The 27,749-nt window shown below is 46.4% G+C and overlaps 2 protein-coding genes across 2 annotated transcripts in view; both read right to left on the reverse strand.

Moving 5' to 3' along the window:
* Positions 1-16,083, reverse strand: part of LOC784409 (liprin-alpha-1-like) — a 54,210-nt gene extending 38,127 nt beyond the window's left edge. Inside the window, exon 1 of the mRNA XM_024989180.2 lies at positions 931-16,083. The gene's annotated coding sequence lies outside the window, so the exon portion shown is untranslated. The remainder of the gene's footprint in view (positions 1-930) is intronic.
* Positions 16,084-16,263: 180 nt separating this feature from the next.
* TNFRSF10D (tumor necrosis factor receptor superfamily, member 10d, decoy with truncated death domain) lies at positions 16,264-26,935 on the reverse strand (the record flags this gene model as incomplete). The annotated part of the gene is given in 6 exon segments (NM_001102327.1): positions 16,264-19,640; positions 21,525-21,591; positions 22,832-24,166; positions 24,993-25,104; positions 26,097-26,210; positions 26,836-26,935. Coding segments are annotated over 4 exon segments (447 nt in total), but the record flags the coding sequence as incomplete, so codon positions are not given.
* Between the last annotated feature and the right edge of the window lie 814 nt (positions 26,936-27,749).

The following is a 27,749-nucleotide window of genomic DNA, read 5'->3' on the forward strand; positions in this document are numbered from 1 at the left end:
AGTGTCACATCTCAGCCAGAAGGCAGATCCGAAGCTCTTCCTCTGGCAGAAACAAATTCACAAAATAAGCCAGGAAAGAGAGCTGGAAAAACAAACCACACCAACAACTGGAAAAGCATTCCTCATCAGACAAAGCTAGAGAACAACCCAATATCCTTGTGGCCCAAAAACCCTCTTGGCAATGAATGTTCAGTAAGGAAGAGATGAAACATATCAAGTTCTAAGGAGAGGCAATGCCCATGGCCAGTGTAGTTTAGAAACGGCCTGACTGCTCAGATGTAGACACACACAGTGTAAACCCTTTGCAGACAGGAGTGATGGTCATCACCATAGTAAGTGTTTACTCTGGTGACAACCTGCCCTGGGCACCACATAAGGGAGCAGACCTGATGCTCTTCCTCTGCCCCCACACCATTCACTCATGAAGGCAGCTCAGGTGCTATTGTGCCCTGCCTGCCTGTCTGGCTCGTCCATGAGCTGTGACCACCTCCAGGGAAGGACTCCGCCTTCTCTTCTCTCTGCACCAGGAACCTGCACACAGGAGGCCTTCAGAACCTCAGGAGATTCACCACACCCCCACTATAGCCAGAACCCTCCCCAGGCATTAAAACAGCTGTGGAGTCACTTTGACTCAAGCCCTGGTTACGGATCCCTGGAACCTACTACCGCCTCTACAGCGTGAATAATCAGGTCCTTTATACACAGATTCCCGGCTGTGAGATACGAGCTTTGGATTCATTGTCAGCTGTATCCCTCCCGTGGCAGCCAGGTGGGCCGCGATGCAGACAAAGGAGCTCATGAACTGAGTTTCAAGCGAGGCACTGAAAGGACAGCAATGGATGTAACATGTTGCAAACTGAGGGAGGGTCCCTACATGTCTCATGTCAGCGTGGTTCAGACAAGCTGACAGACAAGCAGGAGAGGACTCACAGGCAGACGGCTTCCTTCCGCTTTCAGGTGGAGCTCTGGGACCACAGCAGGAACCGGCACTCTCAACCCCTGGGCTCAGCAGCGGCCTCATTCTCAGGCCAGCAGCTCTGCCCTGATGGGCTCAGGATGGCCACCAACCGCCCCAGGCTGACCTCATGCCCCTCCCACTGCTGTAGCCTGACCTCACCCAGCCCCACCCCTTCTGGCAGAAGGCCAGCTCTTCTTCCCTTGATTCTTGCGTGAGGCCTGGCCCTGGGCCCCGATTGGTCATCGCACCAGTCCTGAGCCAATCACGGTGGCCAGAGGGGATAGAACACACCGATTGGCCAGGGCCAGGTCATGTGACCATACTCTCCAGGACACACGTGAGCTGCTTTTCCCTTATCCGAGGTGGAGACAGTGCGATACCCCGAGAGGAGGGCTGAGAGTCTAGTCACTGTGTCTTTGTGCTCAGTGTCCTGGGGCATGCCCCGCATCCTCTCTACTCACCACTTTGTCCTCTGCAGGCACAATATTCATGACACACCTCTTCCCTTCCCAAGCGCTGTTTCACCCACATTCAAGGGAGCCGGGCCTCCTGTTTGAAGATAGGTTTGGAGATCCTCTCCTAACCTCTGGGCTTGTTTCTTGTATCATGTTAGAATAATTTATTCAGTCTAAAAACCCCCACAAGCACCACCACATGCTGCTTTGCGTATTCAGGATTTTTAGCTGTTCTGAGTTGAGGGCATGGCACACGGGCCTCCCAAAGGGAATGAATTTTGTCCAAGGAAGCACCTGAGAGGCTAAATCAGTGAATCACTTTGCTGTACACCTTAAACAAATTATTGTAAATCAACAATACCTCAACTTAAAGAAAAGATATTCCTTCATCAAAAATTGTTCGAAATTTTGTAAAGTTTTTCTTTCAATTGTTGGTTCTTCAGTTCCGTTCAGTTCAGTCGCCCAGTCGTGGCCCACGCTTTGCGACCCCATGAATCGCAGCATGCCAGGCCTCCCTGTCCATCACTATCTCCTGGAATTCACTCAGACTCACATCCATCGAGTTGGTGATGCCATCCAGCCATCTCATCCTCCGTCGTTCCATTCTCTTCCTGCCCCCAATCCCTCCCAGCATCGGGGTCTTTTCCAATGAGTCAAATCTTCGCATGAGGTGGCCAAAGTACTGGAGTTTCAGCTTTAGCATCATTCCTTCCAAAGAAAGACCAGGGCTGATCTCCTTTAGAATGGACTGGTTGGATCTCCTTGCAGTCCAAGGGACTCTCAAGAGTCTTCTCCAACACCACAGTTCAAAAGCTTCAATTCTTCGGCGCTCAGCTTTCTTCACAGTCCAACTCTCACATCCATACATGACCACTGGAAAAACCATAGCCTTGACTAGATGGACCTTTGTCCGCAAAGTAATGTCTCTGCTTTTGAATATGCTATCTAGGTTGGTCATAACTTTCCTTCCAAGGAGTAAGCATCTTTTAATTTCATGGCTGTAATCACCACCTGCAGTGATTTTGGAGCCCCAAAAAATAAAGTGTGACACTGTTTCCCCATCTATTTCCCATGAAGTCATGGGCCAGATGCCATGTTGGTTCTTAGTGTGTGTCTAATTGGTTTGGTGGTGTTTTGTGAGGTAGGGATCCAACTTACTTTTCCATATGGATACCAAATTTTCCCAAAGGGACGATTCCTTTGTTCTTTCTCCTGGAAGTGTCCTTTCTGGGTTTACATATTAAGAAGCTTTTTTTAAAATGCCAAGTATCAAGAACTTCAGAATTTCTTAATTTGTAGAGCACCCCAGAGGCATGTTTCCATTTCTGTGTCTTCTCTTTGCATTTCACCATTGCCAGTCTCTAGTATACACAAGTACCCTCAGAGGGTTCTCTGTAGTGAACCGTGTATGTTTCTGTGAGAACAGAGGATGTGAGCATGGAGGAGGGTCTGAGTCCATAGTGACCATGTGACCATGCTCAGCACCCCAATATTAAGTCTGGCTGAGACTTCCTAAGGCAAGGTCTGCGTTTCTTCCTCTCCGTGTCTGGATACGCAGAACAATGTTGGTGGATTGGGACTTGGGTCTCTGAGTCCAGCAATGTAGAGATATACCCATAGCCTGCTTTTCCATTATATTTTCCTCCTGTGGGCTCTGCTGAGCTGGTGTGGAGATATTTCTGCTAAAGGCTCGAGAGGTAGTCAATCCTTCTGCTTCTCATCCCCTGCCTCATCTGTACTTCTGTCATTTTTTTAAAATATAGCTAATTTTCAATGTTGTTAGTCCTTGTGTCATTCTGACTCTCAGGCACCTGTGGTTTAATAGACCTCCAGCTCCTGAGAGCTTTTTGCCTGGTGGAGACATGGAGAACTCAGGGAGCAGCACCACATCACACTGGAGCCTGGACCAGAGAGAAGGTTCTTGCCAGGAAGGCTCCGTCCCTGCTGTGGGGGGTTCGGAGTTATCACTTCTGATTGTGCATCCCCCGGGCCCTCGGTGCAGGCCCCACTCTGAGATCTGGAAAGGAGGTGGCTTCTCTCATCGACACAGAACTAGTATTTTTTTGTCCTCGTCCTTGTCCAGTCCCATTTGGTTCCCAGGCTCTACCCTTGACCCTCACCCACAGGATCAGGAGAGCCCAGTTCTAGAGGAATTTCATACAAGGAGAGGCTCCTGGAGACACTCCAACCCCCGGGCCTAAATAAGCATTTCCTTGGAGTTTCACAGCCCTGGGAGGAGATACTGGGTTTGTGTCCATTTTACAGTTGAATATGTTGAGACTCAGATCACTGTGTGATTTGCCCGGGGTCACACTGCAGGTCAGCAGATGAGCTGGGATTTGAACCCAGACTCTGTGTCTTGGAGCCCATGACTGTACATGTGTTTCTGCCCCTCGGTTAAATTTATTCCAGTATTTTTTTGGGGGGGTGCATTTGTATATGGGACTGTTTTGTTCTCTCTCTGATGGTTCATATCTTGCTATATTGCTGAGTTTATTAGTTTTAATGGTTGTTATTGGTGGAGTTTTTATGGTTTCATATAAATCCTGTCGTAATCGAATATGACAGTGTAACTTCATCTCTTCCTTTAATCTGATGCCTTTAATTTCCTTTTCTCGCCTAGTTACTCAGGGTAGGACACTTCCACTACTATGTTGAACAAGACTGTTGAGAGTGGACATCCTTGTTCTTTCCTGATCTTTTAGGAAAATCCCCGTTGGCTCCGATGGTAAAGCGTCTGCCTACAATGTGGGAGACGCAGGTTCGAACCCTGGGCTGGGAAGATCCCCTGGAGAAGGAAATGGCAACCCACTCCAGTACTCTTGCCTGGAAAATCCCTGGTAGGGGGGTCGCCAAGAGTCGGGCACAACCGACAGACTTCACTGTCACTTTTCACCTCTTTGCCACTAAGTTGGATGTTAGCTGTGGGCTTGTCTTATATACCCTTTGGCATGTTCCATGTATAACCACTGTACTGAGAGATTGCATCAAAATTGATGTTACCCTTTGTCGAAAGCTTTTGCTGCAATTATTGAGAAGATCATGTGATTTTATTCTTAATTTTGCTCATATTGTGTATCACAGTGATTGATGTGCGGATAATAAATCATGCTTGAAGGCATGATTTACATTTTATCATAGTGTATGATTCTTTAATGTATTCATCAATTTGGTTTGCTAATATTCTTTTGAGGATTTTTACATCCATGTCCACCAGGGTCAGGGTTCTCTGTTGGTTCATATGGTAAAGAATCTGCCTGCAATCCAGGAGACCTGGGTTTGACCCCTAGGCCAGGAAGATCCCCTCAAGAAAGGAATGGCTACCCACTCCAATATTCTTGCCTGGAAAATTCTCTGGACAGAGGACCTGGTGGGCTACAGTCCATGGGTCACAAATAACTGGACATGACTGAGTGATTCACACTTACAAGACTCCTTCTTGACATTCTTAATACTTAAATTTAAGATTTTATCTCAGTCAAAAATTACAGTCAAAGGCAAAAATGTCAAAAGTCCAAGAGTCCTTAGAAATAAATGACAATAAGGCATAACAGATGAAAGCAAGAAGGACTCCACATAATTTACTTTTCCTAAGAATTTTAGATCTTCAGAGGAATTCTCATTAAGCTGAATTAAAAGGCAAGCTTTAGTTTAAAATGGAAACCTTTTTTGGTATTATGTTTCTATGTTGAGACTGAAATTTCATTATTTATGTATGATATTTTAAACAATACTTTGTGGCTATTAAAATCATATTTTCAAAACCTTTAATGACATTTCTAAGCACTTATAGTGGAAAAATAACTAGGAATAGAAGATGATCCCATATAGCTTTAGATGACAGTACAGATGTGTTGGATGATAGTTTTCACATTGTATTTATTTATTTTTAATCGAAGAATCACTGCTTTACAATGTTTGGTTGGTTTTCCTCGTACAACAACACAAATAAGCCATAAGTATATTATCCACTCTGGGTGAGCCTGCCTCCCACTTCCCGCTATCCCACCCTCTAAGTTGTCGCAGTGCTCCATGCTGGGCTCCCTATATTACATAGCAACTTCCCACTAGCTAGCTATCTTGCATATGGTAGTGCCTATGTTTCAATGATACTCTCTCAATCCATCCCACCCTCTCCTTCTCCAGCTGAGTTCACAAGTCCTTCCTCTACATCTGTGTATCTATTCAGTTCAGTTCAGTTCAGTTCAGTGGCTCAGTCGTGTCTGACTCTTTGCAACCCCATGAACCACAGCATGCCAGACCTCCCTGTCCCTCACTAATTCCTGGAGTTTACCCAAACTCATGTCCATTGAGTTGGTGATGCCATCTAACCATCTCATCCTGTCGCCCCCTTTTCCTCCTGCCTTCAATCTTTCCCAACATCAGGGTCTTTTCAAATGAGTCAGCTCTTCGCATCTCATGGCCAAAATATTGGAGTTTCAGCTTCAACATCAGTCCTTCCAATAAACACCCAGGACTGATTTCCTTTAGGATGGACTGGTTGGCTCTCTTGCAGTTCAAGGGACACTCAAGAGTCTTCTCCAACTCCACAGTTCAAAAGCATCAATTTTGTGCTCAGCTTTTTTTTATAGTCCGACTCTTACATCCATACATGACTACTAGAAAAACCAAGCCTTGACTAGACAGAATTTGGGATTGGAATGAAAACTGACCTTTTCCAGTCCTGTGGTCACTGCTGAGTTTTCCAAATTTGCTGGCATATTGAGTGCAGCACTTTCACAGCATCATATTTCAAGATTTGAAATAGCTCAACTGGAATTCCATCATCAACAAAAAACTAGACAGGTTTCCATTTGACAAACTAATGTCTCTGATTTTTAATATGCTGTCTAGGTTGGTCATAACTTTCCTTCCAAGGAGTAAGCGTCTTTTAATTTCATGCCTGCAATCACCATCTGCAAGGAAAGATATAAGCATCTGAATGCAGAGTTCCAAAGAATAGCAAGGAGAGATAAGAAATCCTTCCTCAGCGATCAATGTAAAGAAATAGAGGAAAACAATAAAATGGGAAAGACTAGAGGTCTCTTCAAGAAAATTAGAGATACCAAGGGAAGATTTCATGCAAAGATGGGCTCAATAAAGGACAGAAATGGTATGGACCTAAGAGAAGCAGAAGATATTAAGAAGAGGTGGCAAGAATACACACTAGTACAAAAAAGAGCTTCACGATTCAGATAATCACGATGGTGTGATCACTCACTAGAGCCAGACATCCTGGAATGTGAAGTCAAGTGGGCCTTAGAAAGCATCACTACGAACAAAGCTAGTGGAGGTGATGGAATTCCAGTTGAGGTCTTTCAAATCCTGAAAGATGATGCTGTGAAAGTGCTGCACTCAATATGCCAACAAATTTGGAAAACACAGAAGTGGCCACAGGGCTGGAAAAGGTCAGTTTTCATTCCAATCCCAAAGAAAGGCAATGGCAAAGAATGCTCAAACTACCACACAATTGCATTCATCTCACACACTAGTAAAGTAATGCTCAAAATTCTCCAAGCCAGGTTTCAGCAGTACATGAAATGTGAACTTCCAGATGTTCAAGCTGGTTTTAGAAAAGTCAAAGGAACCAGAGATCAAATTGTCAACCTCCACTGGATCATCAAAAAAGCAAGAGAGTTCCAGAAAAACATCTATTTCTGCTTCATTGACTATGCCAAAGCCTTTGACTGTGTGGACCACGATAAACTGTGGAAAATTCTGAAAGAGATGGGAATACCAGACCACCTGACCTGCCTCTTGAGAAACCTATATGCAGGTCAGGAAGCAACAGTTACAGCTGGACATGGAACAACAGACTGGTTCCAAATAGGAAAAGGAATATATCAAGGCTGTATATTGTCACCCTGCTTATTTAACTTATATGCAGAGTAGATCATGAGAAAAGCTGGGCTGGAAGAAGCACAAGCTGGAATCAAGATTGCCGGGAGAAATATCAATAACCTCAGATATATAGATGACACCACCCTTACGGCAGAAAGTGAAGAGGAACTAAAAAGCCTGTTGATATAAGTGAAAGAGGAGAGTGAAAAAGTTGGCTTAAAGCTCAACATTCAGAAAAATAAGATCATGGCATCTGGTCCCATCACTTCATGGCAAATAGATGGGGAAACAGTGGAAACAGTGTCAGACTTTATTTTGGGGGGCTCCAAAATCACTACAGATGGTGATTGAAGCCATGAAATTAAAAGACGCTTACTCCTTGGAAGGAAAGTTATGACCAACCTAGATAGCATATTCAAAAGCAGAGACATTACTTTGCCAACAAAGGTCCATCTAGTCAAGGCTATGGTTTTTCCAGTGGTCATGTATGGATGTGAGAGTTGGACTGTGAAAAAAGCTGAGCACGGAAGAATTGATGCTTTTGAACTGTGGTGTTGGAGAAGACTCTTGAGAGTCCCTTGGGCTGCAAGGAGATTCAACCAGTCCATCCTAAAGGAGATCAGTCCTGGGTGTTCATTGGAGGGACTGATGTTGAAGCTGAAACTCCAATACTTTGGCCATCTGATGCGAAGAGTTGACTCATTGGAAAAGACCCTGATGCTGGGAGGGATGGGGGGCAGGAGGAGAAGGGGACGACAGAGGATGAGATGGCTGGATGGCATCACGGACTCAATGGACATGAGTTTGGGTGAACTCGGAGAGTTGGTGATGGACAGGTAGGCCTGGCGTGCTGCGATTCATGGGGTTGCAAAGAGTAGGACACGACTGAGCGACTGAACTGAACTGAACTGAATGTGCTGAGAGTGCTATGTCTAGATGATGGAAAAACAGTGAGGTTTCTATATATATGTATCATTTTAATCTTCTGCAGCAAATATGTCTAACAAAACATATAATAAATATTATTTTAAAATATACAACGTTTGACCCTGTTTATAAGAGAGGCCTTTTTAATATGATAAAATTTACTTTAATGTAATTATTTCTCCCAACAAACCAAATGCTTGCAAGCAAGCATTACCTTGAACAATGCTATTTTTTTTAAGACATGAACTAATTTCTTGTTATTTTTTCACGTATTTATTTATTTTTGGCTGCACTGGATCTTATTGCTATGCTCAGGCTTTTTCTAGATACAATGCATCGGCTTCTCATCGATGTGGATTCTCTTGTTTTGGAGCATGGGCTGCAGAGCGTGTGGGCTTCAGTAGTTATGGCACACCGGCGTAGTTGCCCCATGGCAGGTGGGATATCCCTGGACCAAGGACAGAACCTGTCTCCCCTGCATTGGCAGGTGGATGCTTAACCACAGGCCCAACATCGAAGTCCTAAAAAAAAAATTTTTTTTTGAAAGGGGAATTCCAGGCAGTTTCTACATTTGCAGTAATCACAGTGATTCAACAGTAACAGAGTGAATTTATTCAATGGTCCCATACACTGAGCATCCAATGTCCATGACTTTAATCCTCATTTGTTGCTGTTGTTCCGTCACTCAGTTGTGTCTGACTCTGTTACCCCATGCACGGCAGCATGCCAGGCTTCCCTGTCCTTCACTATCTCCCAGAGTCTGCTCAAACTCATGTCCACTGAGTCGGTGATGCCGTCCAAGCATCTCATCCTCTGTCACTCCCTTCTCCTCCTGCCCTCAATCCTTCCCAGCATCAGGGTCTTTTCCAATGAGTCAGTTCTTCCCATCAGTTGGCCAAAATCCTTGTTGTCCAAAGGACTCTCATGAGTCTTCTCCAGTACCTCAAATGATCTAGAAAAATAATTAGTATGAAATTATTGCCATTTTAACCATCTCCTGAACGTGCCTTGCTTTATTTTAGAAAACTCATTTCCAGATTTTCTGCTTCTGCTTAGAAGAAGGTAAGAGAGCAGGCTGACCAAGAAATGCATCCTGGCCCAGGTCTCTAGCTAGGAACTGGGGTTTGTGTCGTGGGGTGAGAAGGTGGAGCTCTGCAGAGCCTTCGTGTAATTGTGGCTTTATAGGTTAGTCACGGGTCTAGAACAAGCTTGACTTTCAGCCAAAGCACCTCATGTTATTTTGAACTATTATAAAAGGAAATGAAAGGGAATAAGATGTAGTGTTCTGGTGCTATACTCTGTTTTTTAAAAGCAGGATGGTTATGCAGAGTCTTTGAGCACAGCAAAAAGGTTTTCTTATTTATTTTTTTCCTCCTCCTATTTATAGCCAGATCAAATTCTTGAGAAATCTAGGTAAGGGGCCGAAGTTGAGTTTAATTGGTGTTAAATCCAGGAGAACTGGAGGAAGCCAGGAAGATGGAAGAAGAAGTGGATGGGGCTGCAATCAGTAAAACCGGCTGGCACCCTCCTCCTGCAGCACACCCCTCTGAAGTGTAACCCACGGTGCTTTGTCTTCAGTCAGTGCCTCCCGCTGGCCCCACGAGGACAGGAGAGTGATCAGCTTTGCCCACTGAACACAGGGGTGGTTGGCCCAGTTAATCTGCCCTGTGTTAAGAAATTGGGCCTGCAGCCCAGCACACGGGGCACCAGACCCATCCATTCTGCGTGTTTTGGCAAAAGTGGTTGAGGATGACAGTCCAACAAATACCAAAGCTGCTTCTGATTCCAGACTCACTCCTGAGTGCATTTTCTTTTAAAGTATAATCAGGCTCCCTCCTGATTGCACTTTGTCTCAGATTGCATAATAAACATGCTTTTGTTTAAAAAATTGTTTTGCATTGTCACTTCTGAGCTATGTTGATGATATCATATCTGAAATAGCAACAGAGTTTGGTTTTTTGTTTTTATTTGCACTCCAGCAGGGTTCTGTCTTCAAAGAAGTCAGAAGAATGACCTGAGAAGTGTCACGCTTTTGGAGGCCAACGCTAAGGTGAAGGGTATTGCAATATCCAGGGAGAGGATACTTCTAAAAGATGAACTTCAATAAGGTACTTTTGAGCATATTTTCCATGGGGTTTTAGTAGATGAAAAGGATCCAAATATGGAGAAGAAATGGCAACCCACTCCAGTATTCTTGCCTGGGAAATCTCATGAACAGAGGAGCCTGGTGGCCTACAGTCCATGGCATCAAAAAGGGACAGACACAACTTAGCAACTGAACAACAACAATACACAATCAGGCAGATTGTGATTTGGGGAAACACTGCTTGATGGAAATGTAGAATAAAATGGAGAGTGAAGTGACCTAGCAATATGGAGCATAGCGTTTTGGAAGAAATTAAAAGTGTATAGAATAATAGTTGCAAATATTCAAACAACAAAGTCTGTGGCTAAAGGAAAAAAAGAAAAAGATCCAAATAAAAAAAGCAAGTATTTGTAAAAATAGTTAAAGATCAAGCTTCTGAAATTCAGGTGACAATGATACTCACTGAGAGTTGTAAGCTATGAGGTCTTCATTACAGAAATCTTCTTCCTATCAGCAGGGTGTGTATAGAAGGAGAAAAGCCCATGGGGATATTGGCTTACATGAATTCGGAGAAGGTGATGGCACCCCACTCCAGTACTCTTGCCTGGAAAATCCCATGGATGGAGGAGCCTGGTAGCCTGCAGTCCATGGGGTCGCTAAGAGTCAGACACGACTGAGAGACTTCACTTTCACTTTTCACTTTCATGCATTGGAGAAGAAAATGGCAACCCACTCCAGTGTTCTTGCCTGGAGAATCCCAGGGATGGGGAGCCTGGTGGCTGCCGTCTATGGGGTCGCACAGAGTCAGACACGACTTAAGTGACTTAGCTGTAGCAATAGATTGGTTTTACGGCAGTGTCAATTAGTAGAGGCCCATAATCCACAGGCGGTTTCTCAACAAGACTTGGTTCACATGACTGTTCAGATTGCCTGAGGAATGAGCTATCTGTCCAGCAGGGGAGTCATCCACCAAGATGTGGCTGTTGGGAACTGTATCGCTGAGGACACACTTCAAGTTAAGATCGCAGACAATGCCGTCTCCAGAGACTTGTTCCCCATGGACTATGTCATTGCCTGGGGGACAATGAAAACAGGCGGGTTGGTGGACGGCCCTTGAAAGTCTGGTTAATAATGAGTTCTCCAGTGCCAGTGACCTGTGGGCCTTCAGAGTGATGCTGTGGGAGCTAGCTTTTGACTCTGGGCCAAATGCCCTACGTGGACATGGACCCCTTTGACATGGCTGTGTGCCCTAAAAGACGGTTACCGGGCTGTCCTGAGGACCTGTTTGCTGAGCTGGCTTGTTGCTGGCCCTTCGATCTGGAAGGGAGAGCCCAGTTCTAGCAGCTGGTCATGTATAGCCACCTCTGCCATGTCCTGATGATTACAGATGAGTCACTAATTGCACCCCATGTTCAGCTATATATCTTGAAAGAAAAAGATCAAAGAATTTGTTCACCTGCCTTAAAACCACCACAGGTAAATACTATTAATAATCTTGTTTTTTCCTCTTAACATTTTTAAACACTTTTTTTTCAACATTTTTTCATTTCATTAATTATTTTGCTACAATGTTACTTTTGATAACTCCCTAACATACTGTATGGGTCTAACACCAGTAACTTAACCAGAATCCCATTGGGAACATTTTAATTATTTTGAAGTTTTTGACATTTGAGTAATACTACAAAAACAGTTTGTCACATGAATGTCTATATGTGTGTTGGTCACTCAGTTGTGTCCAACTCTTTGCAACCCACGAACTGTAGCTTGCTAGGCTCCTCTGTCCAGGGGATTCTCCAGACAAGAACATTGGAATGGGTTGCCATTCCCTTCTCTAGGGGATCCTCCCAACCCAGGGATTGAACCCAGGTCTCCTGCATTGCAGGCAGATTCCTCACCATCTGAGCCACCAGGGAAGCCCAAATATCTTTATAATCCATGATTATTTAACAAGGCTAATAGGTATACTAAAATGGTCATTAGTGTGGATATGGTTTCAGCAACTCAGAGAATGGAGCAAAAGCCAAGTGCTTAATAAGGCATTGTCTGGACACTCTCCAGGGAGGGAGGGGTGGAAATCCTGGGAAGTGGTTTGCATCAGGAAGATTCCAGACTCCTGTGGGATCATAGCATAATGGAGGACAGAGACAGCAGTCAAAGCCAGAGACCTTTTGCTGTGATTCAGCAGGGAGAGTATGAGGTGTGTCCTAGGGGACAGAAAAGACAAAAGAAACCAGAGGAAGAGCAGTCAAGTGCTGAGACATGGTAAAACCTGAGTCTGAAGAGTCAAGAAAAAACAGGCAAAGATGACTCAGGACCCAGGAAAGCGATGGGTGAAAAGTCACTTTATGTTTTGTGGAAATCTATTCCAAAAACTGAGTTTTGTATTTTCTATTTGTCCAACTCAAACTATTGGGGGATGTCAAAAAATCTTTAAAAGTTTATATGTATTCAATGAAATTCCATAGAGTGAATGTTTAACATCCAGGCAGAGAGACTGTGTGCACCCTGCTTATCTTTACTACTGGGGACAAATTTCTGGCCTTTAATCCTATTATCTTCAATTTATAAAATGGACATGACATTTTTCAGATTTGCTTAAAGTTTAAGTTTTTTGAGCAAAGATTGTGGGCAACTGTGCTTAAAGGCTGTTTGAATGGTTAACAGGACTTTTCAGGTGGTGCTAGTGGTAAAGAACTCTCCCTGTCAATGCAGGAGACCTAAGAGATGCCGGTTCCATCTCTGGGCGAAGAAGATCCTCTGGAAGAGAGCATGGCAACCCACTCCAGTATTCTTGCCTGGTGAATCCCACAAACAAAGAAGCCTGGTGGGCTAAGGGCCATAAGGTTGCAAAGAGTTAGACATGACTGAAGTGACTTAGCATGCAACAAGCACAAATGGTTGACATGCCTTAGAAGAGAGAGGTTGGCTACTGCCCTGTAGGGACTAGAGGTTGTCCCCTGCCGATCAGGGCCATGTACTCACATTCTAGGCTTCTTTCCTCCAAAAGAGACTTTGTTTCTGTTCCAGAAGAAAATACAGGATCTTTCTTACTGAGGAGGAGAGCAGGAGTAGATGTGTCAGCCATCTATTTAAGCCCTGAGTTTCATAACCTGGAATTGATGCATAAACCCCACTGCACACACAGGTACACGTGCCTCTACCCTCTCCCGCTGTGGGGAACCAGGGCTACGTTTACTCAGCAACGAAACAGTCTGATCCTTGATCCAGAGATCTCACAACGGCATGCTGTGTGCACAGCTGGCTAGCATGTATGTTTGTATGCATACACATACACTTGTATACTGGTATATACATGCTACCCAGGTATACATGCACACTCATAAAGACTCACATAAATAACTGTGGTAGGGTAACTCGTTAACTCGCAAGTAGGATCTCAGACCTGTCAGAATTTCAGACAAAATACCAAGAAATGGATCAACAGAAGCAATGGGATGTCTCAAGATCAGGGTAAAAGGATGGTGACTCCTCCCCAGCTCCCACACCCCACCCTCCTTCGCCGAGTTGCTCACTTGCTCTGATGAAACAAGCTGCCATGTTTTGTTCAGCCCTATGGAGAGGTCCGGGCTTCCCTGGTGGCATTGGGGGTAACAAACCTGCTTGTCATTGCTAGAGACCTAAGAGATGCCAGTTCAACCCCTGAATCAGAAAGATCCCCTGGAGGAAAGCATGGCAACCCACTCCAGTATTCTTGCCTGGAGAATCCCATGGACAGAGGGAGCCTGGTATAGGATCGCAAAGGGTCTGACACAGCTGAAGCGACTTAGCAGGTACACACACACATATGGAGAGGACTGGGTTCCCTGGTGGCTCAGCCGTGAAGAATCCGCCCGCCAATGCAGGAGACTTGGGTTTGATCCCTGGGTTGGGAAGATCTCCTGGAGAAAGAAATAGCAACCCACTCTAGTATTCTTGCCTGAATTCCACGGACATAGGAGCCTGGTAGGCTACAGGCCATGGGGTTTCACAGAGTCTGACATGACTGAGTGACGACTAAACAATCAATGGAGAGGCCCACATCACAAGGACAAAGGACAGCCTCCTGCCAACTGCCCCAAGAACTGAATCCAGCCCCACCTCATGTGTAAGCTTGGAAGCACGTCCTTTTCCATTCAGGCCTTGAAGGGACGACAGCCCCAGTCTGGTCAGACTCAGTATCAGAGAACCAACCTACACTGAACCATTAGAAATGGTGATGTAATAAAGGCTGTGACAAACCTAGATGCCATTTTAGAAAACAGAGACATCACTCTGCCAACAAATATCCGTCTGGTCAACACTCTAGTATTTCCAGTAGTCGTGTACAGATGTGAAAGTAGGACCATAAAGAAGGCTGAGCACCGAAGAACTGATGCTTTGTTTAACCGTGGTGTTGGAGAAGACTCATGAGAGTCCCTTGAACAGCAAGGAAATCAAACCAGTCAATCGTGAAGGAAATCAACCCTCAATATTCATTGGAAGGACTGATGCTGAAGCTGAAGCTCCAATAGTTTGGCCAACAGATGGGAAGAGCCAACTCACTTGAAAAGACTCTGATGCTGGGAAAGATTGAAGGCATGAAAAGAAGTGGTCGACAGGATGAGATGGTTGGATGGCATCACCGACTCAGTGGACATGAGTTAGAGCAAACTCTGCGAGATGGTGAAGGACAGGGAAGTCTGGCATGCTGCAATCCACGGGCTCACGAAGAGTCGGACAAGACTGAGTGACTGAACAACAAGAATAAGACTGTAGTTCTAAAACACTAAGTTTTAGGTTAATGTCCACTAATACGTGCTCTTACCTAACCTGTAAAACTGCTCAGATGCATCCCATATGTGAAATGTTAGTCACTCAGTCATGTCCGACTCCTTGTGACCCCATGGACTGGGACTTGCCAGGCTCTTCTGTCCATGGGATTCTCCAGCCAAGAATACTGGAGTGGGTTGCCATTTCCTTCTCCAGGAGATCTTCCAGACCCCGGGATTGGACCCATGCCTCTGCATTGCAGGCAGACTCTTTATCATGTAAGCCACCAGGGAAGTTCAAGCCTGTTGATTATATAATATTGCCCCTAACACCCTCACCCCCCCACCCCCCACCCCTCAGCTTCTCATAAAGTGTTAACAGACCTAAAAACAAATGGAGGCCAGGTCAGTCTTCTCCATTCAAGGACAACTTAGGTGAGGTGATCTGATACAGGGGTCTCACACAGGCAACACTGCTTTTCAAGAATTTATTTTCAAGTAATTATAAATTCACCTCTTCCTCCTGATTTGTGATCTAAAATATTTTTCTTCCCACTCCTGATATAATATGTAATCGTTCACAGGCAGGAGTGGGGGCAGTCAGGGGGTGTGCAGCTCTGCACGAGCACCTGTGCTCTGGGAAAGGGGACAGGGCTGGGACCACGGGGCTCCCCCAGGAAATCTAGGTGGGTGGGGGATCCTATCCTAAGGTCCAGGGGAAGGGAGTTGTGTCTCCATGAGGTTGCAGGGCTGAGCCACCAGACCCACTGTGATGAGGATGCAGAAAGGACAGCAGGGACAGAAGGGGAAGGTGGCCCCAGAGTGGCAGGAGGCTCACAAGTGAGGGGCCACAGAAGAACCCCAGCAAGCAGGGCCCCACCAGCCCTTCCCAACAGCTCTGTCAGAGCCAGTCTGCACCTCCAGGGAGCCCAGCAGGCCCAGACAGGACTCAGAGACACAGACACCACAGGGGGAGGCTGTGCAGGAGCCTGGCCAGGCTGGGGCCTCTCTCCCAGGGGAAGAGTGGGGAGGAGGTGGACAGAGGAGGGGCTGAATTCCAGTCCCCCAGGAATCTGGCATCTGGAAATCCTGAGTCAGAGCAGGAGACACACCCATGCAAGATGAGCCTGAGGCATAAAGGGGAGAAGGAAGGAGTGGGTCACACAGCAAGAACACACCCCTGTACCCTTCACTCAGAACTGCTCCAGAGAACCAGAGGATGGGGGAAAAACACACACATGCCTCTTTTTATATACAATTACATATTTAATTTGATCACAAATTCATACAATTGTATATTTATGGAAAACTATATAATTTCTAACATTTTGATAGTTCTTATACTTTTTATAACATTCCACATTTGTCAAATTGTATAAAACTATATATAAAATTATAATATTTGTATATAACATCACATATTTAATTTGGTCACAAAGTCATAAAATTGCATATTTATATAAAATTGCAAAATTTTTATGTAACTGCCATGTAATTTGGTCACAAATTCATCCAATTGCTTATTTATATAAAATTATAAAATTTGTATATAACATTGCATTTTTAATTCGGCCACAAATTCTTTAAATTGCAGGTTTATAGAAAATTGCAAAATTTGTATATAACACTGAATATTCAATTTTATTCAAAATCATAAAATTGCACGTTTACTAAAATTATAAAATTTGTATATGATATTGCATATTTATTTTTTTTATTATTTTTGTATATTTAATGAATTTTTATTATCCAATTTTTAGATGAGATATATATAGTATTACGGTTGCTTTTTAAAAATTTTTTTAATTTAAATTTATTTATTTTAACTAGAGGCTAATTACTTTACAATACTGTATTGGTTTTGCCATACATCAACATGAATCCACCACGGGTGTACATGTGGAAATTGCATATTTAATTTGGTCACAAATTCAGTACTGAGGAGAAACCTGAACAGGCATCCAGTCTTCAAGTAAAACTCTAAATTGTAACATTTGCATTGGCATAAAGCAGTAATGCTTCCCGGATGGCTCAGCAGGCAAAGAACTCGCATGCAGTGCAGGAGACACAGGACACTCGGGTTCGATCCCTGGATCGGGAAGATCCCCTGGAGTAGGAAATGGCAACTCACTCCAGTATTCTTGCCTGGAGAATCCCATGGACAGGGGAGTCTGGCAGGCTTAGTTCACAGGGTCGCAAAGAGTCGGACACGACTGAGCGACTAAGCACCCACCGGAAAGCAACAAAGGCGTCAAGTTTCACTTTTCTTGAAGGTTCTCATTAGTAAAACACACAATAAATGTGTACAAATGAATATACATGACAAATACTGACAAGGCTGATACTCTAATGGGCACTCAAGGAAGTCTTCTGAGAAAGGGACAAGTGACCTGACACTTGACTATTTACTTTTTTAAACTGTTTTACAAATGCACATGCTTTTTGTAACATATAGGTGACAGTTTCAAATTTTATTGTATCTTATTTATTTATTTTAGCTGGGCAGACTCTTCACTGCAGCACACAGGCTCCTCTACTGTGATGTGCAGGCTCTACAGCACATGGGCTCAGTTGCGGAGCACATGCTTAGTTGTGGTGTGTGGGATCTCAGTTCCCCAACCAGAGACTGAACCCAGGCTCCTTGCATTGGGAGTGCAGAGTCTTAACCACTGAACCGCCAGGGAAGTCCCAGGAATTCATTTCTATCTCCTCCTGGGGATGAAGGCAGAGTGTCCTGCACAGAAGGAACAGCAAAGACAGGAAACACCTGACTTCCAGGAGAGGGAGGGACATCAGGGCCAGAGGGATGTAGCACCAAGACCACGGGGTCGGCCCTTCTCAAAACACAAGTGAACTCCACACACTGTATCCATTTGTACCTACATTTTAGGCAATTCCAGTTTTGACCACACCAGTCACATCAACCTTGGGAAGACAACATACAAGCCTTGAGATGGACTAGACCAAAAACCTCCCTGAGAATTGCTTCTGCTATTAAATTATCCTGCAGTGATTGGAATACTATGGAGAAGGGTTTGGCAGAAGGTTAAAAAAAATAAATAAATAAATAAAATACAAAACCCTAATATAGCAGGCATTTTAGGTCAGTTCTCACAGTATTTAAGAATCATCATTTCTGTGTCTTTTCTGCAGAAGGTCAAAGCTTACAGAGGGGTTGAGATCCTTAATCAGCCAATTCAAACACAAAAAGGCAATTCTGGGCTCAGAGCACCAGTATCAGGGGGGGCCCATCTAGGGAGGAGCAAGCCAACACTGAACATAACCAAGGAGCCCATCCATTCTTCCTCCCAGAAACTATGGCAGATCCTTGTCCTCTCTTCCTTGAGCCCAGATGGAATGAAGGTCACTGATAAGAGCAGACGTGACACAGAAACTATCTGACACTCATATCTAACCCACGTCCCACCCTAACCTCCCAGATGAGCAGGAAGAAGCCCGGGGAATGACAGCCCAGTTCACGGTCACCAGACACAACACGGGGGTGCCAATTCCGCTCCCTCTCTGCTCACTTGTTAACATCTCTCTATGAAAAATACAAATATTCACCCAACTATAAAGTTGACATGTTTAAAGCCTGGACCCTGAAGAAGTCGCCAGGCAATCCCAAAGTGGTCAAATTCCCCCAGCAGTGGGCTTGCTCTCCTTTATTGCTGTTCTTGTTTTGTAGGTTTTTGTTTGTTTGTTTTTGCCTCATGGCTCGTGGGATCTTACTTTCTGACCAGGGATTGAACTCAGGGCTCTCAGGGCAGAGTCCCAACCACTGAACAGCCAGGGAATGCCCTCCTTTTGTATTTCTAGTTTATTTAGATTGCCAGTACTCAACCAGGTAGCCCACATAAACCTAGAAATTATATTTGCAAAATGTTTTTCTACACATACATATATATGCACAAACATGAAAGTACCAAGACATATAAGATGTTTGCACTTTAATGATGTATATTACAAGTTACGGGGCCTCCCTGGTGGCTCAGTTGGTAAGGAGTCTGCCTGCAGTGCAAGAGACCTAGGTTCCATCCCTGGGTAGGGAAGATCCCCTGGAGAAGGAAACGGCAACCCACTCCAGTACTCTTGCCTGGAGAAACCCCATGGACAGAAGAGCCTGGTGGGGACAGTCCATAGGGTCGCAAAGAGTTGGACATGACTCAGTGACTAACACCTTCATTATAAGTTACATCACTAAATGCATACATACTAACATGAATGACAAATTTCAAACAAATACAAATAAAAACTAGAAGTCTATTAGCAGTGTGTCCTGAACTGAAAGACTGAGGTCCTCAAACGGTCAGGGCACAGCAGAGCCTGTCTCACTTTCTTCATAAACATGTTAATACTTTCCTGAGTTCCGCAGGCACTCTTGAATTGTCTCATTTGTCAACCTTTGCCCCAGCATTTCCAAGGCATCCATCGGGGTGTTGACTGAGGTCCCCTGTCCCTTCTTGGTGACTGGCAGCATCACACAAGGCATGTGGAGAGACCCAGGCCTATTCTCTGGTCACAAGGATCTCATTTCATGTGAGGCCCAACTGCCTCAGGAGCGAATCACAGAAGTCACAAGGAAAAGACAGCTGCAAACTCACTGAAGAATAGCTTCAGGCCTAGGTTGGGGGAAAGTCACAGAGACAGAGTTGGAACGGGCTTTCACAAAGGCAAAGGACCCTCAATTCAGGCCTAGACTTCAGGATGGGAACCTGAGGAGCTCCCCCTGCTGGTAATCCTGCTGCTCTGCGCCCCTGACCTGCTTCCCAGCAGCAAACAAGCCACACAGGCACTGGGCATTGGACTTCGCCAGCACCCAGAGCAGTTGGGGGCAGTCCAGGTCAGCAGAGAGTCCTGCCCCAAGCAGGGGATGCGGGCCCATCTGGAAGAGGAGACTGCTGTCACAGAGGGAGAAGGCATCTGTGATATGAGACAGAGGGTGGGACAGCGAGGGGCAACAGACCTCAGAGGAGGGCACCTGCCTTTCTCAGGAGGGTGAGGCCTCCTGGCTGCCACCTCTGCACTGGGGACAAAGCAAAGGCCTGGAGGGAAGAAGGTCTCCGGCCTCACACCCCGCTCGGCCTCACTGCCTGACCCTGCGGTACAGCTCGATGGGGACAGACTCCGAGCAAGAATTTAACCTTAAAATGGAGCAAACACCACCCGCCTCATGGACTGTGCTGCAGATTCAACGCTGTGTGTGTGAAATGCTGTGCACACCACCATCCACAGTACATAAGGAGGGCACCCAACACAAGTTTATATTCTCTAACAGTTACACTGAAAACATGAAAAATAACAATACTAGTTTTCATAAAATATGGTACTAACTCAAAGTATTCTAAAAAATTTCCTTTCAATATGTAATATAGATAGCTAATGGGAAGTGGCTTGATAACACAGAGAGCTCGATCCGGTGCTCTGTGATAACCTAAGGGAGGTGGGATGGGGGCGTTGGAAGGAGGCTCAAGAGGGAGGGGATATATGTGCACCTATGGCTGGTTCATGTTGCTGTACAGCAGAAATAAGCACAACATTGTGAAGCAATTATCCTCCAATTAAAAGTAAGTTAAGAATTTTTTCACTGCAATATGTAGTGTTAGCTGCTCAGTTGTGTGTCTGACTCTTTGTGACTTCATGGACTGTAGCCTGTCAGGCTCCTCTGTCCATGAGATTCTCCAGGTAGGAATACTGGAGTGGGTTGCCATTCCCTTCTCCAGGGGATCTTCCTGACCCAGGGACTGAACCCTGTTCTCTTGCATTACAGGAGAATTCTTTACCATCTGAGCCACCAGGGAAGCCCCTCAACATGTAATCAATATACAAAAAAAAAAAAAAAACTGTTAACGAGACAAATTATAATCATTTTTTCTACCAACTCCTTGAACTACAGTATCGAGTTATGTACTACAGCTCATCAGATTTAGCCACAGTTCAGGCGCTCCACAGGGCTCCCAGGTGGCGCCAGTGGTAAAGAACCTGCTTGCTAATGCAGGAGATGTAAGATGTGGGTTCGATCCCTGGGTTGGAATGATCCCTGGAGGAGGGCATGGTAACCCACTCCGGTATTCTTGCCTGGAGAATCCCATGGACTAAGGAGCCTGGCAGGCTACAGTCCATGGGGTTGCAAGGAGTCAGACATGATTAAAGAGACTTAGCATGCATGGACAGGCGCTCCACAGCCTCCCTGGGCCAGGGGGTGCCCTGCTGGACAGCACAACCTCTCGGATGTCTCAGAGTGGGTCAACCTGGCCCTGAGCAACCAGGGAGGAGAGAGGATGGTGGAGGAGGGAAGGACAGGGAGGTGTTAGGGGCCACTGTTAGAGGACAGAGGGGTGCAGGGTGGGAAAAAGAGGAGGGGGCAGGGAGGGAATTAGAGTCCTGATGGTTCAGGGACAAGCCATCCCCTCTCTGAGTTGCCCTAACCGCTATGGAGACAGAAATTAGGACACAGTCCCTCCTCCCTCCACTCCTAATCCCCTGCCCAGGAAAAAAACACTCACTTTCAGTGGCGTCTGTTGGAACCAGCAGCCATCTTCTCCTCTGAGATCCTTCAGGGGCTGCTGGTTTCTGTAAAACACAATGGAGAGCAGCCTTGGTCTTAACCGGGGGTCCTAGGTTACAGAACTGAGCCTAGTAAACCTTGTTCTGAAATTCTGGCAGATGCAGCCATAAGCAAATCAAAACCAATGCAGGACCTTTGAGGGGAGCGGACAGAAGAGTCATTATTTTATATACAATTGTGTTCTTATAAACCTCTAATGGTTCAACAATAATACTTAAATGTGAATGTGTGGATGGATGAATGTTAAAAATTATGACAATAAATTCTATAATGAATTATGAGTTGGATAAACTCATTAGGTTATAGAACATTGTAATACAAAGATACAGCCTCAACAAGAAACGAGCAATTTACTGAAGAAAAACACACATGGAGTTGAGGTATTATAAAACTCTTAACTTAAAATGCTAACTCTTTTCATAAGAAAAATATAGAATAGCTAAAAGATCTCAATTCCTCCTAGATTAATTTATAAATTAAGGTAATACTCAAAAACCTCAAAACTATTGAAATGATACGACCCCAAACTGTAAATGTCTCTGTATGTGTGTGTGTGAGTGTGTGTGTATACATATATAATATACATATGTTTAGTCACTCAGTCATGTCTGACTCTTTGCGACCCCATGGACTGTAGCCTGCTGGGCTCCTCTGTCCATGGGGATTCTCCAGGCAAGAATACTGGGGTGGGTTGCCATGCCCTCCTCATATATATATATATATATATACACACACACACATATACATAGTGAAAATAGTTCTGTATGTTGACAAAGAAATTTTACTTCAAGTAGATTCAACAATACTTTTGAAATAAATGTGAAATTCCCACTATGATGAGGAACGGCTTAAAAGTATGTAACAGTCACACAGAAAAATATTATGTAGCTCTGACTCCATCACTCGGTCAGTCATGGGAGGAGTGATTACCCTTCGCCTGCCCTGTTCTAGACGAGGGATGTGGTGACAAGACAGATGAGAAGTAGCATCAGAGCTGCCAGTGGAACAGAACAGGGGGTGGGCTCCCTTCCCCTCCATGCCCTGGTCTCTCTCCAGAGCAGGGGGTGGGCTCCCTTCCCCTCCATGCCCTGGTCTCTCTCCAGAGCAGGGGGTGGGCTCCCTTCCCTCCATGCCCCGGTCTCCCTCCATCACCACCTCCCCAGAGAAGAGGAGACCTGACCCATTGCCTCTCCCTGTCTCTACCACAGTCCCAAGCAAGCAGAAGGGCCAGAGCCCCACACTCACCAACAGGCAGTCTGCTTGCTGCATCTCGGGACTGGGCGTTGTCTTCTGTCAGCTTCTTTTCCTGCCAAGGGACCAGAATGGAAAGTCAATCTCCATTGGTCAGCCTGTTGTTGTGTGCATGGTCCAGAGCCCCAGACCTTCCTGGGGGACATAAGCGCCAGAAAAGGGCCTCGAAAAAGCAAGGCACTGACCCAGGAATCACAAACCCACAAACCCCTAAGCTTCTAGGGGGAGACAGTGGGTTCTCCCTTCCCACCTACACCTGTGCTGTGCCCCCAAGTGGGCATAGACTCAGCACATCTAGGCTCTGATGATGGCACCCAGACTCTGGTGTGATGCTAAGGGGAACTGAGCAGCCCTGCCTGACACCCCCCACGCCCCAGGGCTACAGAGTGAGGGTGTTTCAAACAGTAAGGACAGGGCCAGCGCTGCCAACCAGCCTTAGGACAGCTCTCAGCAGGCCAGTCTCCCTCCTACATTCAGCCTAGAGCCCCCAGGCCAGTTGAGAGAGTCAGGGACAACAGCATAGGACAAACCAGAGACCGTGTCCACCCTGGGCTTTGTTGTGATGCAGTTACTGAGGGTCTGAGGCCGCCAGATGCTGGAGAAACCAATCACCTTGTGCCAGCACTCATTAAAGAGACTTAGAAGAGAAGAGACATCCACTGAGTGGTGGGGAGGGCACTCTTGCCGCACCTCCCTTCCTAGGGACAGGGTGCAGGTTGGGGGCTCAGACACTGAACAAAGAGCCCTGGGCCTGTGACTGCAAGCGGGACATTCTGAATCTGGAGAACCCTCAGGGAGAAGAGAGGGAAGAAAATGAAGTAAAATGAAACCCATGTAAAATTTCTGTGCAGTGCTACTGAACCACCCTCTTCTGCCTCCTCCCACCAGACTCGGCCAGGGGGAAGAGGGGACCGTCAGCTGAGTTGGGGGCCCGATGTGATCAGTTTTATAGGACCAGGTGAGGTGGGACGAGGAGGGGTTTCTTGGGGAACTAGATCAGAGACAAGCCAGGAGGAATAGGAGGATTGGGGAGATGGAGGAGGGAGCCAGCACCTCCTCCTTCTCTTCTAGAACCTCACCTTTCAAGCAGCACCATACCATACATCCGATTAGGACAGCGGTGATTACAAGTCCAATTACAATTATTGCAATCATCAGCCTTGAAGGAGGGCCTGAGGAGGGAGAGGGAGTAATGGGTAGTCTCTGGCTCATGGTTGCTCTCCAGGAACTGGAGCCTCCCCATGGGCCGGGGTACCTGATTCTTGGTCCACACAATTGATGTTGCTCCAGGGGGTACAGTCCATAACCATGATCTTCCCATCAGGGCACCTGGGTACAGACACAGGAGGACCCATCAGGGACAGCTGGCTGGATGAGGAGAAAGAGGGGGCAGCCTCCCGTCCTGGGTCCCCTGACAAGACAGTGGAGGGGAGACAGGCTCTTGCTGTCTGCAGGGGAGGGTCCCCTTACTCCCCCTCCCTGGGCGGGAAAAGGATCCAGGATTGTGTACTGCGGCCCCCAGGCTCCTACTGAGTGTTCAGAGCTGTCCTTCAGGAGCTGGGCTTCCTCTGCAAGGCCCGCCTGGCCTCCCTGGGCTGCACGGGAAGCTCTGTGAGGGGCAAGGGGGGGCCTCGTCCAGGTCAAGGGTCAGAAGGGTGTGGGCACAAGTTTGACTCATCCTCTAGTCAAAGTTGAATATGAGGCCCTCTCATCCACCTGTTGACTCTTCCTACCAATCTCAGCCAACACTGGAGCATCAGAGGACAGTGAATTACTATTGGCCCCCGAGTCCCCGAAGAGGAAAGATTCAGGTGCTACTGGGGAACAAGGGGCTGGGTGTGAGGCCTGTCAAGTTGGCTCCGGTTTTATAGGAACCTTGAAGGAGCACACACATGGCCTCCTCATGACTTCTGTCTGCTGTCAGCACTTCGGTCTTTCTAGGCCCCTCCCGAGGAGACGTGGGAAGGGGCCACTGGGAAAGCCGTGCAGGACAAACAGTGGTGGTAGGGAGCACTGCTGCAGGCTCAGGAAACCCCACAGGCACAACGAGCTCTGGGAGGTGGGAGGGGCTTCACGGAAGCAGGAGACAGAAGTGGGTACAAGGAAACTGGGGTCTCCTGTGGGTTGGAAGCCCCCCTAGGCTCCTGTGTCTCACCCGGTGCTGCATTTTTGACAGAATTCAGGTGCATCTTCTCCACGGAAAGTGCCAGGTTTGCACTGACACTCAGTGTCCTTGGTTGGGGTGCAGCGATTTTTTTCTTCTTCTCCTAGAGACCAAAGATAAGGTTTTGAGAGTGTGTTTCCCTCATATGTCTCTCAACCCTTCTTCACAACCCAGATCTCCATCCACTCAGTTCAAGAAGTAATTCGGAGGGCTTGCTGGGTGGTCCAGTGGTTAAGAATCCGCCTGTCAAAGCAGGGGACACAGGTTCCATCCCTGGTCTGGGAAGATCCCATATGTTGCGGGGCAGCTAAGCCCGTGTGCCACAACTACTGATCCTGTGCTCTAGGGCCTGTGCACCACGATGAAAAGCAACAAGGAGTAGCCCCCCTCACCACAACTAGAGAAAGCCCTTGTTCCACAACAAAGACACAGAACAGCCAAAAATAAATGAGTTAATCTTTTTTTAAGTAATTTTGTGGTCATTTTCTGTGGCAACACACATAGACCATCCATAGAACAGCCACTGTTCAGGCGTCACCAATAGAGGCATAAAAGGGACTGTGCATCATTACGGATTGCATCAGGGTTGGGAAGAGAAATGAGAGAGCCCAGAAAGAAGTGGGCTGGGGTGAGGTGTAATCTGAGACGCTGTGGATGGAGAGGAACCCTTGGATGATGTCTCAATGGGTGATGCCCTGCCGGAGAGGCAGAGGGACCTCAGGTCATGAAGGCTGAGAGAGGCTGAGACCCCAGAGCAGAGGGCATGGCGCCCGCAGGAGCCTGGCCCAGGATCAGACACATGACACAGCTCAAACCCAGCCCTGCCCCACTCCCCCAGGCCTTCTGCACTGTTACCATCCAGCTCCCTCCATCAAGGGACAGGTTATTCTCCTCTTTCCAGCTGTGTTCTGAAAGACTTCCCTACCAGTTGGCATGCGTTATGCAAATAACTTCTGTTTTCATTATTTTACTGACCTAAGACAAGATGAAAACCTAGCTGGGCTGGAAATCAGATCTCTGACTCCTCGTCCCATTTAATCCCATCTCATCACCCAGCACTCTAACTGCAGGCGTGGGGGACCACAGGTTCTGTACCTGATTTGCAAGTCGTGCAAAGTAAGCAAGAAGGGAGGGTGTTTGAATGATTGGTGTAGTCTATCCCATCTGTGCATGGGGCACAACCTCTAATGGCTTCTTCCATATAGAATCCTGGGAAGGAAGGGAAAAGCTGGTGAGTAAATCCCCGCAGGATACCCTGAGGCTGCCAGTGTGGCTGGGGAGGCCTCTTTTGGCCGTCTGTGGAATCCACAAGGGGAACTCTTCTCAACCGGGCTTTCATCTTTTGATTCTTCATCTAACACATACCCTAGACCAGTACTGCCAACAGAAATATATTACAAGCCACGTATCCAAGTCACATTCATAGCTGGCACATTAAACAGTAAAAAGAAAGGTCAGGGGCTTCCCTGGTGGCTCAGTGGTAAAGAATCTGTCTGCCTATGCAGAATACATGGGTTGGATCCCTGGTCTGGGAAGATCCCACAGGCTGCAGAGCACCTAAGCCCACGTGTCACAAATACTGAGCCTGTCCTCCACAGCTCGGGAGCCACAACTACTGAGCACACAGGCTGCAACTACTGCAGCCCGTGCACCCGAGAGCCTGTGCTCTGCAACAGGAGAAGCCCCCTAGGGAGAAGCTCAAGTACCGCAACTGGAGAGCTGGCCCCCCTCTCCACAACTAGAGAGAGCCCATGCAGCAACACAGCCTCAGGCACAGCCAGAAATAAACACACAGACATGAAGACAAGGGTTGGAGACCAGTCCTAGAATCTACCTGGTGGACATAACTTCTGCTGGGGGCTCCGTTCCAGTGGGGCTGATGACTGCTGGTGAATTTCATCCTTCCTTACAGACATGGCTGAAGCAGCTTTGACCTATGGGGACAAAGCAGGGACAGGCATGAGTGGCTTCCACACTCTCACCCCTTCTAGGACCCACCCCACATTTCCTTGACCACTACCTGCAAAATGAAACACAACTGGGATCTTTCTTCCCAGCTCTAAACTCTCATTCATGTTTGTTCTTTGGCCTTTTGTGCCAGCAAGTAACTTACACTTAAGTTTTTCCCCCTGTATTCCTTCCTCTTAAAATATGTTTATTCCAGAAAGTATGTGCTCAGATACGTCCAACTCTTTGCAACCCCATGGACTGTAGCCCGTCAGGCTCCTCTGTCCATGGGATTCTCCCAGCAGGAATTTTGGAGTGAGCTGCCATTTCCTCCTCCAGGGGATCTTCCCGACCCAGGGATCAAAATTCAGTCTCTTGCATCTCCTGTGTTGGCAGGCTGGTTCTTTACTACTAGTACCACCTGGGAAGCCCAGAAAGTATGGGCAAGGAAAATTTTTTTTATAAGAGAATACAGAAACCATAGAGATCCCCTGGATTAGAGAAAACATCCATTATTTTGTGTCTTGACTTCTTCTATTTGACCGTATGTGTGAATACGCTCAGGCTCTCTCTTTCTTTCTCACATGTGCGTGCACACATACATACATTTTCACAAATGAGGGTTCTGTCATGCATACAATTTTTCATAATCAGGATATAGAATCACATACTGAGTAATGGACTTGTGGCTTTAATCCAACACGCGGTCCCCAAAAGGAAGCGGTCAGTGTTCCACAAAATACCAGAATCACATGGAGAAAGAAGAAATAGCAATACAGGGTTTTTAGCCAAGTCTCTATG

This window comes from Bos taurus, unplaced genomic scaffold (genome assembly GCF_002263795.3).
Source record: "Bos taurus isolate L1 Dominette 01449 registration number 42190680 breed Hereford unplaced genomic scaffold, ARS-UCD2.0 Leftover_ScbfJmS_315_1043, whole genome shotgun sequence".
Classification (NCBI taxonomy): domain Eukaryota; kingdom Metazoa; phylum Chordata; class Mammalia; order Artiodactyla; family Bovidae; genus Bos; species Bos taurus.